General features: G+C 50.4%; 1 protein-coding gene across 10 annotated transcripts in view; it reads left to right on the top strand.

Moving 5' to 3' along the window:
* The window catches only part of ITPR1 (inositol 1,4,5-trisphosphate receptor type 1), a 161,798-nt gene that overhangs the window by 84,037 nt on the left and 61,026 nt on the right, over positions 1 to 16,735 (top strand). For 8 of the 10 annotated variants that reach the window (XM_033071744.2, XM_033071748.2, XM_033071742.2 and 5 more), the window contains 6 exons: positions 831 to 951; positions 1,963 to 2,147; positions 2,327 to 2,475; positions 3,328 to 3,439; positions 6,707 to 6,733; positions 16,035 to 16,070. In XM_033071744.2, coding sequence (XP_032927635.1) covers positions 831 to 951; positions 1,963 to 2,147; positions 2,327 to 2,475; positions 3,328 to 3,439; positions 6,707 to 6,733; positions 16,035 to 16,070 — 630 coding nt within the window. The remainder of the gene's footprint in view (positions 1 to 830; positions 952 to 1,962; positions 2,148 to 2,326; positions 2,476 to 3,327; positions 3,440 to 6,706; positions 6,734 to 16,034; positions 16,071 to 16,735) is intronic. The other 2 variants (XM_033071749.2, XM_033071746.2) reach the window with 1 other exon arrangement.

Genomic DNA, 16,735 nt, shown 5'->3' with positions numbered 1-16,735 from the left:
CAGGGGTGCTGATAGCTCTGATAAAACAGATGAAGGTGACTGCTCATTTCCTTCGCTTAGTCAGGCCTCAGTTATTACCAGGGCTTTCTGCTGCAGAAGCTCCTGTTTCATGTTTCCCTTCCAGCCTTGCTTCCCACCCTTCCCATCCAGTTCTGATCCTGTGGTAGATACCCTGCTGCCACGGGGAGTGCCCAGCAAGAACAGTTAGGAGGGACTGAGAGGGGCAGTGAGCTGTGATTAGCAAGGCTGAGCTGGGACGAGCGAGGCTGCCCTGGGACGAGCGAGGCTGCCCTGGGACGAGCGAGGCTGCCCTGGGACGAGCGAGGCTGCCCTGGGACGAGTGAGGCTGCCCTGGGACGAGCGAGGCTGCCCTGGGACGAGTGAGGCTGAGCTGGGACGAGTGAGGCTGAGCTGGGACGAGTGAGGCTGAGCTGGGACGAGTGAGGCTGAGCTGGGACGAGCGAGGCTGAGCTGGGACGAGTGAGGCTGCCCTGGGACGAGTGAGGCTGAGCTGGGACGAGTGAGGCTGAGCTGGGACGAGTGAGGCTGAGCTGGGACGAGCGAGGCTGAGCTGGGACGAGCGAGGCTGCCCTGGGACGAGCGAGGCTGCCCTGGGACGAGCGAGGCTGCCCTGGGACGAGCGAGGCTGCCCTGGGACGAGCGAGGCTGCCCTGGGACGAGTGAGGCTGCCCTGGGACGAGTGAGGCTGCCCTGGGATGAGTGAGGCTGCCCTGGGATGAGTGAGGCTGCCCTGGGACGAGTGAGGCTGCCCTGGGATAAATGAGGCTGCCCTGGGTGCAGGCTGTGACTGAGCTGTGCTTGCTTTGCAGACCCGGCAGCCCGTGTTCGTGCAGCTGCTGCAGGGGGTGTTCAGGGTGTACCACTGCACCTGGCTGCTGCCCAGCCAGAAGGCCTCTGTGGAGAGCTGCATCCGCGTGCTCTCGGACGTAGGTAAGGACTGGGGCTGGGCAGAGCTGCCTGCTGGGCTGTGGCCATCAGGGCTGGCTGCTGCTGAGCCACCCTGCCACGGGGACAGTGCTGTTCCTGTCCTGCAGCTGCCACCTGGGATAACTCATGGTCCAGGCTTGTGCTGGTGGTTGAGCAGTGGGTGTTGGCACTGTCACCTGAGTGCTTTGTCTGGCTGACCTCAAAAGTCCCTGCTGCCCTGATCTGCAGCAGGGAGATGTTTTGAGGTTGGAAAAGCCCTCCAGGATCATTGAGTCCAAGCTGTGCCCAATCCCCACCTTGTCCCCAGCCCAGAGCACTCAGTGCCACCTCCAGGAATTCCTTGCACACCTCCAGGGATGGGCACTCCAAAGCCTGGCCACCCTTTCTATGGAGAAATTCCTCCTTATGTCCAACCTGACCCTGCCCTGGTGCATCTGGGAGTGCCCATAAATTTTCTGTATCGTCCACAAGAGCAGCTTGTAGTGGATATGGGGTCAAGTTGTGCTGCTGTGTGTCCACGTGTGGCAGCACGAGTTGCTGGGGGTGTGTGTTTGGGGACAGATTCCTCCTCCCACACCTCAAACAACAGTAACAGCTCTGAGGTGTGGAAGCCTCCAAACATAATCCTGCCCAGGGACTGAGAACTGCCCTGTTTAAAATGCACTCAGTGTCATGGAGTGGTTAAGGTTGGAAAAGATCCCTTAAGGTTGTCAAGTCCAGGTGCCAGCCCAGCACCACCCCTGTGGTCCCCAGTAAAACAGGAGCTCAAGTGCCACATACAAATGGTTTTTGACCACATTTCCCTGGGCCCTTTGTAATGCTTTACAACCCTTTCTGTGAAAATAAAATTGATGAAATCCTAGTTTCCCAATGTCTAATCTAAACCTTCCCTGGTGCATCTTGAGCCTGGGAAGGAGAGTTCATAGAAGGAAGGAATTGCACAGCCCTTTGTCCTGGTTTTGTGTTGGTTCATGGCCTCAGGCTCCCAGTCCCCACTGATTTTGCTTGTTGCAGCCAAAAGCCGAGCGATTGCGATTCCTGTGGACTTGGACAGCCAGGTGAACAACCTGTTCCTGAAATCCCACAACCTGGTGCAGAAAACCGCCATGAACTGGCGGATGAGCGCCAGGAACGCCGCGCGCAGGGACTCGGTGCTGGCCGCCTCCAGGGACTACAGGAACATCATTGAGAGGCTGCAGGTGACTGCCCAGCTCCCCTTCCTCCTGCAGGGGCTCAGCACAGCTCCAAATCCCACCTGACCAAACCCTCAGGTGTCCTGATTGATTCCTCGCTAATTGTCCTGTTCCTTGCGCACCGTTAGTAAAATGAATTCTGCCATCAGTGTGTTGGGTCACAGCTGGCTCTTGTTGTTTCCTAGGACATCGTGTCAGCCTTGGAGGATCGCCTGCGCCCTCTGGTCCAGGCAGAGCTGTCAGTGCTGGTGGATGTGCTCCACAGGCCTGAGCTGCTCTTCCCAGAGAACACAGATGCCAGGAGGAAATGTGAAAGTGGAGGTTTCATTTGCAAGTAAGTTGTCTCAGAAGTCTGGCTTGTTTTGCTTTTTTTTCAATATTCCTCTGCCTTGTGGAATGAAACCCTCTTGCTCTGAAATTCCATTAAAAATCAGTATTTTGTGATATGGTCATTGCAATTTCTTCTTGGAGAAGAAAAATGCTGCTTGTGGGAATGGAGAAAGGTTGATATGTTCTGCCAGCTAATGCTTAAAAATGGCTGCTTGCTGCAGGATGCAAATGTCCAGAGCAGTTGTACCAATGAGTTAAGTTTTGAGCTGATCCAGTTGCTGATACCTGCCTTCACCCCAGGAATGAATGTTTGTGAGGTGCTGGGTGAATACATCAGGGTCAGTTGTTGTCATGGGCATCAGCACAGCTAGAGGGAAGGAAAGGGAGAGATTGCAAGGCCATTTAGAGGGGAATCCAGGGCAGATCCAGCTTCTCCTGTCACCTCCTGGAGGGGTGGGCTCTGTGCAGAGGCTGTGGAAGCTGGGCACTGAGTTAGCCCCAAGTGCTGGCTGGGATGGCTTTGGGATTGTACCCTCCAGGACTCTCAGTCTGCTTTTTAACCAAGTGGAATAGATTTTTTTACTGGTAACTGGCTGTTCTGGAGGACCATCAGGTCCTGGATCCCACTGATTCCTTGCTGCCTGCAGCCAGAGGGATTTTTTGGCTTTTTTCCTGCCCAGGTTCCTCCACAGCTTTGCCCTGGTAGCTGTCAATGTTCTGGAGAAAACACTCTAAAATGGTTGTGTAACAGTATGATGATAAACCTTGTTTGCACCATAAACCAGTTAAGATAAGCACATATATCTCACCCCATTTTTAGAATATTTGCACTAACCTGACTGATGGCTTTTTCCAGGTTAATTAAGCACACAAAGCAGCTGCTGGAGGAGAATGAGGAGAAGCTGTGTATTAAGGTATTACAGACGCTCAGGGAAATGATGACCAAAGATAGAGGCTATGGAGAAAAGGTAAGGTACAGTCCATCATTCTGTTAAACACTGTCTTTATTCAGTAAGGGAAAACAAAACTCCTTTTTCAAGCTGTTCTGTATGTGTAAGCACTTCTAGGCTGGAGCAGGGACAAAGCATTTTTACTCAACTAATACCTTTCAAATCATATTTGAAGTTAAGCTTGTTGCTCTTGTTTTTCTACTTGAGACTGGCAAGTTTAAGTCTAATCCCTGCAGTTTCTGGCACTCTAAAATATCCATTTTGTTACCTTTGTCTGAAGGTTATAACCTCTTTATCTGCTTCCTGGGTCTAGGTGACTCTTCAGGTCATGTAACGTTGCAGCAAGAGGGTGTTTTGCAGTTAATTTGAATTTGTGTACAACTGAGTAATCTTGTTGTGATTTATAGATGGAAACTCTCTGTACACCCACCCATGTTTCTTCTTTCCCTTTCCTACACACAACTCTTGACTGGTTGAGAGGAACATTTTTCTGTAGGTGCAGACCTGCTCTTTATTTCCTTCTGGAGAGTGTGTATGCACCCATATGTTTGTGTTGCTAGAAGTGGTTACAGTCAGCTGAGGCTGGGATTTGGAGATTCTCCTGGAATTCTGAGCAGCTGAGGTTGTTCCCTTGCCACCCAGGGGTTCAGAGGAGCACACCCTGCAGTGGAGGTGTTGGGAGCAGCTGGGAGTGGGGGAAGCAGTGATGTGAAGGGCCCAGGAGCAGATGGTGCCTCAGTCCAGCTCTCCCCCACAGATGGGTTTGGAGCTGTTGCCTTGTTCTCAATCCACAGCAAAAAGGGCAAAAACTTCAGAGATCAGAGCTCCATAACAGCAGGACTTGTTTGCAGCAGCTGCCAGGGAGGGAGATGCTCCACAGGCAGAGGAACCTGGAGCATCCTGGCCAGCTGGGAGTGTCAGCAGGAGCAGGACACGGTGCCAGGGCTCTGGGCAGGGAGCAGAGCAGCCTGGCACACATGGGTGTGCACGTGTGGGCTGCTCCCAGCACACCCAGGGAGCAGGAGACTCCCAGGAAAATGCCCCAAGGTAGGGATGGCCAGGGCTGTGCTGCCTGCCCTGCCAGGAAGGCTCTGCCCACGTGCTGCCAGGGGTGCCAGCCCAGCTCCAGGGGTGCCAGCCCAGCTCCAGAGGTACCAGCCCAGCTCCAGTGCTGCCTGGGGACTGTCACTGCGCAGCAGCAGTGCTGCTGAGTGAATTCCCTCAGCTGCAGGACAGCAGCACGTCCCTGTGGGATGTGGGCTGGGTGGGGAAGGGCACAGCTGCAGGTGTCAGCTTGGAGCACATTGTCCTTTTCTGGCCAAATCCTGTGCTGGGGCATCACCTGCTGTGCTCTCCTCAAGGACATCCCAGCTGGAGGGACCTGCACAAGTCAGGCTGCTCCTGGGAGAGGAGTGGGGCTGGTGATGCTCTGATGAGTGCTGCTATCTCCTGATGTTCAGCACTGGGGGTGAAGCACATTCAGTGTACCCACAGATCACATTTTACACCTCTCCAGCAGATCAGTGCATCCTCTCCTGTTAAAACAGCCAGGAGCCACTGTCCCAGGTCACCCTGAGTAATAAAAGCAGTGTGTGATGCATGTTGTATACACTGTACATCAGTGAAACCCAAATCAGAGCTTTGAGAGTTTTCCTTAAATGCAATCTGCCACTGAGAGATTTTCCAAAATGGAAATTAATTTCTAGGAGTTTCTTAGGCTGTATTCAGCTCACTTGCACAAAGCAATATTTCCAAAAGCTGCAGTTAACATGCCTTGCACCATTCAGACCACGAAGAACCCTGCAAGATGCTAAAACATCTTCAAAAACATTAATTTCTGAAGCAGTAGCTCAGTTACATAAGGAGTCAGGATATGCCTGCCTGTGAAGTGATTTCTGAGTCGGAAGCAGCAGCTGATTGCTCACAGTAGACTGTCAGTAGTAGTAGAACAGCTTTTGCTGTCTGGCTGTGAGCAGTGCAGTCGGATTTATTCTCCCTTGTGACTCAGAGAACTGAATTTAGTCACCACCTAAAAGGCACTACCTTTTGTTTTTAAAATCATCCTGTAGTGTAACAAAAAAAAAAAAACCACAAAAAAAACCCCAACAAACAAACAAACTCCTCTTATATTGTAAAAACCCCACTGCACATCCTGAAGTCCCTGCATGGAGGTGGGTTTCATACATGGAGGTGGCAGAACTCTCCCTCTGTGAGCAGGTTATTGACCTCACAAGCACAGAACCATGACCCAGTTCCATCCCTGCACAACCAGGGACACCTTCCACAGCCCAAGGTGCTCCAACCTGACCTTGAGCCCCTCCAGGGATGGGGCAGCTTCTCTAAGAGCCTCCCCCTGAGCCCCATCTCACCCTTCTCTGCCAGTGCAGAGCTGTCAGTCCCTGTCCTGTCCCTGTCCCTGTGCCTCTCAGCTGTCCCTGTACCCCCTGTCCAGCCCCAGAGCCCTGGGGAGGTTGTGACAGTGCTGAAGTTCTGCTGCAGCACCACATGGAGCTGCAACACCCTGCCTCCCATGAACTGGGGCTGCTCTGCTGCCCATCCCAGATCAGCTCACCCTGCTGGCCCTGGGCAGGGTGGGCAGTGCAGGGGGACACGGCTGTGCTCCTGTCCCCCACAGCTGGGGCTCCTCAGCAGCCAGCAAAACCCGTGGGGAGAGCACAGATGCACCAAAGCCTGTGGGAAGGCTGAAATTTTTCCATATTGCCGAAGACTCCTCGCTTGGCACGCGCTCAGGATGGCTCAGTGACGGGGAGCATACTGTGCAGTATTTAATAGGCACAAAACTGCTCTACACTGACAGTGTAGGCTAGACCCAAGTTTTTCACTGTGCTGAAACATGTCACTCATGCACGTCTCCCCGGGTGCCTAGCAGCTGACTGCCTCAGCTCTGCAGGACTCGCACTGGAAGCTCCATTTTCCCCTCCCAGGGTGGAAATGCAGCCCCTGCACTGCTGCTCCCTGCTCGTGACACTCCCGTGCCCAGGGGTGAAGTCCTTGGCTCTGGGTGAGCCAGCCCACATGGTTTGTCCCTGGCACAGCAACAAAGGCAGGGTACAGCCTGCCTCCCAGGCTGCCTGGCACAGCATTCCCAGCAGTGTCTGTTCCCTAACCCCTCACTGGGGATGTGCCTCATGCCCCCTGCAAAAATAATGTTGGATTGCAGCATTAAAGTGCTAAATGATTTATAAGATCCTTACATGAAGTTTATGTTTCGTTTCTCTTACTAATCCTTGCTTTCAATTCTTCCCCTTCTTTCTTTCCCGGCAGATTACCATTGAATTGGATAATGCTGAGGTTTTAATTTTATTTCTCTTCTCCAGTGTTGTTTCTATGGTGTTTGTTTTACCAGTAGCCCTGTGATCTGTCCTGTCTCTGCAGCACTGAGCGTTCTGATCTGTGTGCCTGTGTCAGTGAATTAGTGGAGTTTTCAGTCTGCTCTGTGTCTATCCTGGGAATAGTTACCATAACTAATTCCACGTGTCATTCCTTGGAATGTTCACCCAAATGGAGTTATTTTTGGTGGTCTGCAATCAGGTGGTGCCATGGTAGATCCCAGGAAGTTTAGGATCAGCTCTGGAGGATGAGCTGCTCTAAGGAGTCAGCATTTAGCACTTGGCCACCATTCCTGTGCCATATGTGAAGGGTTATTTCTTTTTATTTGTAAAGCTAAACAGTGAAGTTTAATGGTGTCTGTGCAGGAGCTGGAAGAAGCTGGGTGCAGGTGGGAGAGGGGCAGCTCCTTGTGCTGCTGCTTCTCCCAAAAAGGTGCCAGCCCTGCTGCTCTGGAGCATCCCATGCCCCTGCTGTGCCCCACTCAGGCAGAGGGATGGGTGGTGTGGAGCCCTGAGCAAAGGCTGCCTTGGGAAGCTGTTTGTGGGTGAAAATGCCTCTTGGAGGGAAACCTTGGAGCTGAGCTGAAGGGGAGCTTCCCAAGGACTGTGAGGAGCTGAGTGTGTGCTCGGGGCAGCAGGGGAGGGAGCTGAGCTGCCTCTGCTCTGCAACTTCCTCATCAGCTCAAAAAAACCCTGGTGTGGGCGTGGAATTTGCATAAATGTATAATACTGAGAAAGTGATTGACTGGCACCTTATTTTACTGAAATACCACGGAAAAAAAGAAATATTTTCCTCTCGGTGCTTTGTTTCCTGTGTTCTCTCCCAAGCCAGCCTTTTATTTGGAACAAAACTCAACCACTTAAAACGTCTAAAGCATTTCTGACCTTTATTTAGTGGAGTTGGTAATGAATTCTACAGAAAGCAATTTACAGTGTGACTTGTTAATTTTGATGTTAATCACCTGAATTCACTGGGTAAACTTTATTCTGAAAATGAAATATTTGGGGACCTTACCTGGTGAAATGGATTTGAAAGCCAAACTATTTGTCACTGAAGTAGACAAATACTGTACACATCACCCAGAGCTGGCCTGGAGGGTGTTTTAACTTCAGGGGGCTTTTAGAGCTGGAGCTGAAGGTCCCTTCCCTAAGAAATGGGTTTCCCCATTTCACTGCTTTCAGCACAGAGTCTGATTTTGACCTGAAAGAAGAATTTCTCGTTGTACAAGTTCATTGACTGCCCTGCCATCGCCTCTGAGCTGTCTGGGATGAGATCTCAGGTGTCTCCAAGCTCCACACACACTTGTGGCATTACAGAGGTGCTCTGCTGTCTATTTTCTGGGGTTTTTTTGCTAATAAACCCAGTTTTTTTCCCCTCTTACCTGGGGCACAGACACAGCAGCCTGCTCTGGTTTCCAGAAGTTAACCTGTGGCACAGAAACGTTTCCATCAGGCCATGGATGATGTGCTGCTGCAGCTTCCCAGAGCAGCACGTGTGTGTATTTATCATTTTAGCTTGGAGAAACTTCAGAGAGAAAGTTGAATTGTTTAATTGCAAATTAAGTCATAATGTGAAACTCTTTCTCCCTTGGTTTCTGGCTGTGATGTGCTGTCTTTGCCTGCAGTAAATCAGCCAGAGCGTGCAGAGCAATTTAGGATTTGGTCTGGAGGCTGCAAAGGAGGAATTTTATTGCTCCTTAATGGAGCAAGTGCGTGGAAGGAGCAGGTGTGTGTCTAACCATCAGCACTGTGTAGGGAAAGGGATTCAGGTGGAGTTGGAACCACTGGCAAGCCTCAGAAATCCTGGGATTTTCTGTTTTCTTTTTTTTTCCCTTGTCAGCCCTGGAAACTGTAAACATTTAGGGCAAAGAATACAAGAATCTCCATTATTAGTAAAATTGTTGACTTGCTTTTCTGTCAAAACGGTGCACAATTTAATTGTTTTGATCAGTTGAAATGCTCCTCATTCCCTTGGGGAAAGCTCCACTGAAGTAACTGCTGGTGGCACCATTTCATGGTGGTTTTTTATGTAGGTTGAGTTACCTTAGTTGTGTCCTGCAAGGTAATCCCAGGGAGCAGTGGGTCCCAAAAGCAGAGGATGTTGAAAATGCCAGGAGACCCATGTGTTTGTTAGTGAAAGTCGTGATTCAAAGTCATGACCCTCTTTACCACTGTGAGTGGAGAAGGGAGTGTCCTTTGGGAGTGGAATTCACCCAGTGGAAGGAAATCCCCTGAGTGTGGGGTTGGCACCAGCCCTGGACACTTTTGGGCTGAGTTGGGGGTTTTGGGTGCTGTAGGAGTGGAGTGGAACAGCAGAGGTGGGGCTGCTGTCCTAACTCACACTTGTAGGGAGGATTTATGTCTAATTCCCTTGGTGCTGGAAAGGGACAGGGAAGAACTGCAGTTTTCCAAGAGAAGTAGTGCAGCACTGATGGAAATCCCAAAGCATGGAGAACTGAGAATGTGCCACACCAGCCTGGCACATGGCTGTGTTGGATCCCTGCTGGCCCTGGGGTGCCCAGAGCTCAGCCTGGCTTGTGCTGGGCTCATCTTTGCTCTAATCCTGAGCCTGGCTGGGAGCAGGAGCTGAAGGGCTCAGCAGGGCAGGTTTGACTCTGTGCAGGTGTCTCAGGTGATAAAGCCAAAACCCCAAGGCAGGGCACTGTCCTTAAAAGCTCTTGTGGAGTCTGTGCTGGTGATCTCCTTCCTCGCTCTAATCCTGCTCCTGATGGAGCTGCTGTCTCAGGGAAGAGCTTCAGGACCGAGATAAATTCCTCCCCAGTGCCACCAAGTGTGAATGTTCACACAACAGCTCCACAGTTCACACAACAGAGATCCAAACCCTGCTTGTAATTAGCCACAACATCTTAACGTGCTGTTAATTCAATCCCCAGCCCACGAGAGGAGCAGGCGTGATGCAAACGCAGATTTTGGTGAGCTGCACCGTGCGCTCCCTGCGCTCCAGCGCGCTGGGAAAGGACATTGCTGTCCATCCTGCCAGCCAGGGCTGCCCTGGGGACACCATGGCCCAGTTTGCACCTGCAGTGGGTACCCAAAGCCAGTTTAGCAGCCCCCATGGGTGTGTGATGGGCTGCCAGGCAGAGCCCCTGGCGCTGACCTGCAGGTGGCACGCGCAGGATGCCGATCGCGCGGGGAGATGGCCTACTTTGCCTCTTTTCTTTTTTTTATATTCCTTTTTCCCCTCCCAGCCACATTGCAGTGAGCTGTTCCGCTGGGCACCTGCCAACATTCAGGCAGCAGTTACATAAGAAGAGCTTTTTTTCCTGGAATTTAGGCCCGCTGCTGATGTGTGACCTTCAGCAGTAATTGCCAATAAAGGCGGTGGGGATGTTTACAGCACCGGGGCTGGCCCGCAGCCTGTGCCGGTAGCCAGGGCTGGCTGCTGCTTCCCAGGCTCATCCCACACCCCTGCAGCTCTGCTTCAGTTCCAGGGTGGAATGGGGGTGCTCTGCTTCCCCAGGATGATCCCAGACCACTCAGCTGTGCTTTAATTTCCAGGGTGGAATGGGGGATGCTCTGCTTCCCCCCAAGGTGATCCCACACCACTGCAGCTCTATTTAATTTTCAGGGTGAAATGGGGGTGCTCTGCTTCCCCCCCAGGCTCATCCCAAACCCCTGCAGCTCTGTTTTAATTTCTGGAGTGAAATGGGGGTGCTCTGCTTCCCCAGGATGATCCCAGACCACTGCAGCTCTCCTTCAATTCCAGGGTGAAATTGGGGTGCTCTGCTTCCCCCCCAAGCCCAATCCCACACCCCTGAATCTCTATTTCATTTTCAGGCTGAAATGGGGGTGCTCTGCTTCCCCAGGCTCATCCCAAACCCCTGCAGCTCTGTTTTAATTTCTGGAGTGAAATGGGGGTGCTCTGCTTCCCCAGGATGATCCCACACCCCTGCAGCTCTGTTTTAATTTCCATGGTGAAATTGGGGTGCTCTGCTTGCCCCCAAGCCAGTCTCACACCCCTGAATCTCTATTTCATTTTCAGGCTGAAATGGGGGTGCTCTGCTTCCCCAGGATGATCCCACACCCCTGCAGCTGTGCTTTAATTTCCAGGGTAAAACTGGGGTGCTCTACTTCCCCCCCAGGCTCATCCCAAACTCCTGCAGCTCTGTTTCATTTTCAGGGTGGAATTGGGGTCCTCTGCTTGCCCCCAAGCCAGTCCCACACCCCTGCAGCTCTATTTAATTTTCAGGCTGAAATGGGGGTGCTCTGCTTCCCCAGGTTCATCCCACACCACTGCAGCTCTATTTCATTTTCCAGGGTGAAATTGGGGTGCTCTGCTGCTTCCCCCCAGCCCTCAGGGCTCGGGTGTGGCACCCAGCCAAATCCAGCACGGAGTTTCCATTGTAGTTATTTAGTTATTTTTTAGGGTTGTGTTGGTGTTTTATCTGTTTTTTTCAGTAGTGGCATTTCTGAATGCAGCTGATACATCTACAGGCAGCTCTATCCAGTAAAATGCATTTGCAGACCCACTCAGTCGAGTTTAGGTTGGGTTTTTTTTTTTCACCTCTTTGTATTAATCTTGAGGTTTCCAGTAGGTGAAAAGGGAACTGAAAATCCTGGTTCAAAGGGGTTGCCTGAATTAACCTTTTCACTGCTCTTTATCTATGATAAACTAAAATTCCAATGGCTAAGGTGCAAAATGCGTGCTGTTTTATGCATTTTTGATGGGAGTAAGGAAATGAATTAACCTCTTCAGGGCTGGAAAGCTGCACTTGGGAATTCTTTTAGTTGTAGAAAGCTTACTCTGCAGTCATTTCTCTTGTGTATTTTGCACTTAGACAGTGCTTCACTTGTTATGTCTCCAGCAGAGGAAATGCAGGCGCTCATAAATTTTTGTGGGCTGCCTTATATTTTTTTTTCCCCTTGAGAAATCCTGCAATCTTTGGACTGGGGTTTTTTTTTTTTTTTAACGCAGACTGGAATTGGTGAGCTCCTTGGAAAAGGAGACTGGAACATTTCTGACAGCTACTTGTCACCAAAAAAATAATAGTTCTACCATCCTACTGGTTAGTTAAAAGTGCTGCTGTGAGATGTGCTGGGAAGGTGGTTCTCATTGTATTCAGCAGAAGTCCTGCAAGATCGAGGATTTAAGGAGGAGGAAGTGGTTGCACTCCCACTGAAGGGAGTCTCCAGCTCCTGGAAAGTCCCCCAAGTTAAAACATGATTTCTCCACTGAAAACTCTGGAAAGGGAGGGAAGGCATTCCCCATGGCAGATCTTGGTGATCTTTGAGTGCAGGCACTGGCAGCCCTCGTGCCAGATGTGCCACCTCCTGCAGCAGTGGCACTGCACACTCCCTGAGATGAGGGAGGATGTCCAGCCCTGTCCCTGCCCTGGGTGTGTGGGGAGCTGGGGGCTGCTCCTGCCCCCCAAAATCTCGTGTGCCTTCTGGGGAGCTGTGCCAGGACAAGGTGCTGCCCCCATCTCCTGCTGCTCTGAGATGCTCCATCCCTGAAAATGCAATGTCTGTACAGGGGAAATGTAACGTGGGAAGTTTGTCAAAGCAGTTCAGTGCTCCTGGCTCCCAGTTATTCCCCTCTGCCCTGAAACTTCTCCATCACAAGTCAAATCCTTGTTTGACAAACACCTACAGATCATCTGCAGGGGCTATAAATTTCCTATCCAAATTTCTCCTCAGCTCCACAAGGTAACAGTGTTGGCTTTACAAAGGGGACTTGGCAAGGAAGCTGCACAGAGTTTTGTGGTATTTTTAAAGAGTTGTGAAGGACAGCAGCATAATTTGTGCTCTAGTCTGTTGCCATGAATCAGACAAGGTGATGCTTTTGCTGTGTGCCTTTCAAGGAAGAGCTGATGGTATTTCAGAGGGAAGAGCAGAGGAGTTCAGAGGAGGGAGGAAAAAGTGGAAAGGGACTTGCAGGACTCAATCTGAGCAGGCATTCCCACTGGAATTCCAGCTGCTTCTGGAGATGGCAGTGCAGGAGCTGAGGCAGAGGCTTCAGAATTTCATTTATCCGAGATCTTCCCTCTAGTTCCTCGCATCTGGATATCAAAAGCTTAATGTGCTATTTGGCTGACTCTTCAGTTCTGTTTTTCCCTTTTTTTTTCCTCCTCTCTGCCAAAAGTCTCCCCCTGGCACCCCAGTAATGAGATGCCATGTGCATGGAGTTGGGGCAGTTCTGAACTCACAGATTTTGGGGCCAGAAGGGATTTCTCAGTGATTGACCCTGATTTCCTGCACAGCCCAGGGATCCTGCTCCTCACCATTGTGTGTCCAGGGAGCCAAATCCATGGAGCTGGGCTCAGGACAGGAGAGAGGGAGGTTTGGAGAAAGACCTGAAGGAGTTGTGTGGAGGTTTGGGAAATGCCATCAGCTCAGCAGGCTGAGGTTTGTCACCTCTCAGTCCTTTGGGCAACCTGAAGTGCAGGAGATCTGTGCTTGGAAGGGTGCTGGTTTGTCTGGTGTTTTGTCAAAATTCCAGAGCCTGGTGAGGCTGAAGAGGAGCAGGTTTTTCAATGTGAGTTTGTGTGGTCACACAAATGTGAGTTTTCTGATCAGATTGTTTTCCTCTCATTTATTTACAATGTGAGATGTTTTCCAGCCTGTTTTGCTGAAGTCAGCCCCAGTCTGAACTGGAATCTCCACCAGCACTTCAAGCCTTTTCACTGCTTGGTGGTCTGGCTGTTCACTGCATAGTTGGGTGAAAAAAGTGGAGAAAAGCAATTCTGGTGCTTCAAACTTGAATGAAAATCTTTCTGCTTTTCCTCAAACCTTTTCCACTCTGTCACAGCAGTAGTTTGAGTTTTCTGTGAAGGAAGGATTAGACAACTTTCGTTGGGATTGTTATTCTGAAAGGAAATGAGAATATAACTTTGCAGAACTCCTCCAAACCATAAAGAAAAAAGATGGAGAGCTCATCTGTATCTCAGAATTGAGATGTAATGAATTCCCCATGAGCTGTCACGTGCTGTGGTGGTTTTTGAGGGGGATACATCCACTCTGGAGCCAGACAGTCCCTTCTGGGAAGCACACGTGGCCGGTGCTGGGAGGAGGATGCTGGAAGCACTGCGGTCACCAGAGGGTCAGAGATTGTGCATCTCCAGTCATGGCTCATGGGGAGTGGTTTATTGGCCAGCCTTGGGGAATGGGAACTTCAAAGGAGAGAGGGTTTTGCTCAGCAAGTTGAAAGGACCTTTCCCTAGAGCTTGTAAAAAGCACAGATGTTGGACTCTGACCCGGCCACCCACTGGGTTCCAGTTTCAAAGCTGAGTCCTGCTGATCACCTGGCTGTGTTTGGTGCTCCCCAAACCTGCCCTGCCCCCACAAACCAGCACTTTCTTATAGCTGGAGAGCTGAAATACATGGAGGCACAAGAAATCCTGGAAAATTTCCACTTTGGGCTGCTCTCCCACCCTGCTCAATCCTGGTAAAGGATGAGGTGATGCTTTGCTGTTGCAGCACACACAGCAACAAGAGCTCAAAAGTTCTTTGCTGTTTGAACCCATTTTGACTCAATAACTATTTCAGAATTTGGGGTTGATATTCTTGCTGGTAGGTTGCTGAGGGCTGTGCTGCTGTGGATGATCCACGTGGGCATTGCCCAGGGCAGTGGTTTTGCTCCCAGGTCGGTGTGTGGGGCTGGCTCTGATGTGCTGTCTGTGCCACACAGGAATTTGTGAGCTGGAATTTGTAATTTTAGGTTGGGAAAGAGCAAACTATTTCATGCTGATTCTTCATCTGTGCTGCCAAATGTGAATGTATGTTTGGTTGGAATGGGGTTTAAGGTATCAGCCCAGGAATCCTGGAATGGTTTGGGTTGGGAGGGACCTTAAAACCCATCCAGTGCCACCCCTACCATGAGCAGGGACACTTCCACTGTCCCAGGCTGCTCAGAGCTCCATCCAGCACAGCCTTGGACACTTGAAGGGATGGGAAATCATCCAGTTACTCTGGGAAACCTCTACCAGTGCCCAGAAGGAAATTCTGTTTGGCATCCCGAGTCCAGCAGTCATGTCCACTTGACCTGTGAGCTCCAGCCTCCCCAGGAGGAAGGGACCTCATTTCCCTGCAGGGACACAGGCCCGGTTTCCTTGCTGCTGTTGGCTCCTGGGGAAGGCAGGGATGTTTCCTGTGCCCCAGGCAGGTTGTGCAGTGGGACAATGTGCCCAGCCTGTGTGAGCTGTCCCAGGTCCAGCCTGCAGCAGGGCAGGGCAGGGACGGTGTGTTCCTCTGCTTCCTGTGCACTTGTGCTCCTCTGGTTCAACCCTCCCTGCTTCCAGTTGGCCAGACAAGAGGCTTGCATGCTTGAGACGTGTCCAGGAGCCGTGACAATGCAAGGAAGCCACTTCCAAAGGCCGTGGGAGCTGGCCAGGAGCAAAGTCCCTTAGGAGGGGAATGGAGAAGGGTCTTTTTCCTGACCAAGGAGCACTCACTTACTCCTGGGGCTCCTTCCTGGGAATTGGAGTTTTGTTATTCCCACTGCTGGGCACTCCCCAGGCTGCAGCAGCTCCTGGGTTGCTCTCCCAGCCTGTGCTCTGTCTGTCCCTGTGGCCTCTGGGCAGGCAAATGCCTGGCTCAGGTTGGGGTTACAGGACTGTGAGAGTGTTATTTCCTGCTGTCTGCTCCTGAGAGGTTACAGGAATTTCCCCACAATTAAGTCAGTAGCTGAGTTTGAATGTTCAGCTCTCTGTTGTGTGTCTGTGCCTGACTAGATAAAAGTTACTTGTCTTCATCTGCATCAGTTTGAGATCAGCATTTTAAATTTGAAAAGCTGACACCATTCAGGCCCTTATTCCATTGCTCCTGTTTGGTTCTGTATCCTGCATCTTTTATCTTGAGAAAAGCATGTTTATAGATGAGAATCCACAGAATACATTTTTTTTAAGCTGAAATTATAAGGCTGCCACCTCTGTGATATGCAGCCCTGGGTTCCACCTCCTCCCCACTGGGATGGATGTGCAAAATTCCAGTGAGAGATCCTGGGGGTGTGCTCCCCAAAAGTGCTCTGGGCACCTGCAACTACATTTTTTCGCTTGTGCCTCTGAGCTGATGCAAAGCAGTTTGGGATGTTCAAAGGGTACCTGTGAAATTTGCCAAATGTGGCTCTTTTGGGAGCAGGGTGGGAGGGCATAAACAGAAATTACAGCTATAATTCAATTGTGATGATTCAGCTGAAGTCAAGTGCTTTGCCAGCTCCCTTCCCCTCACTGTTGACCACTGGGTTGCTGTTGGGATGAAAGATTCTGGAGGAATAACTAATTTTTCTGCATTTTACTTTCAACTAGCTGCCGCAAGCTCCAGAAACGGAGAGCCCTGTAGAGGTGTGTCAGCCACCTATATTTGTACAGCACACAAATATTGGTGTTTCAGTAGTCCTAGTGGAGTGTCTTGTTGGTAAAAACCCCTGTGAAATGTGTGTTCCTGCCTGGTGTTAGACAGTGGAAATAAGTAGATTTGTTAAAGTGCCTTAATCCAATAGAGCATCGGTGTGGTAGTCTGAAAATATATAAAAAAAGTAAGCTAATCCTAAATCTGTTCCTTTCAGCCATTTCCTTTATTCTTTAAGGGTGGCACTGGGAAAAGTCTCCTCTCAAATTTTCCTACATTGGCACAGTGAGACTTCATTTTAACTCCTAATGCAGAATTTCATTTTCCCTTTGCCTCACATACTTAAAAACATCAATGCTTTAAGGCAAGGGACGTGTCAGAAGTTCTTAGTGGAAGCTTCATAACTCCAGAGCAATTGGTGTCCCATTTAAAATTCCCCAGTGGATGAGCTCAGGGTCACTGCACATTGTCAAGGTCACTGGTTCTCAGGGAATTGGATATGTGGAAACGTGCCCTTTATGTGCATAAAGCAGATTATTTGCCAAAAAAGAAGGCAGGAAAATTTATCAAATCTTTAATTCCTTTGAAACTGATGGGACATTGATAGATTGTACAACTGGATGCCAAATCAGTGCAAATCTAAATGAAAACAACGTGG

Source organism: Catharus ustulatus, chromosome 13 (assembly GCF_009819885.2).
Source record: "Catharus ustulatus isolate bCatUst1 chromosome 13, bCatUst1.pri.v2, whole genome shotgun sequence".
NCBI classification, from domain to species: domain Eukaryota; kingdom Metazoa; phylum Chordata; class Aves; order Passeriformes; family Turdidae; genus Catharus; species Catharus ustulatus.
Note: the sequence above shows the minus strand (reverse complement) of the source record. Positions and strands in the feature narration are given on the sequence as shown.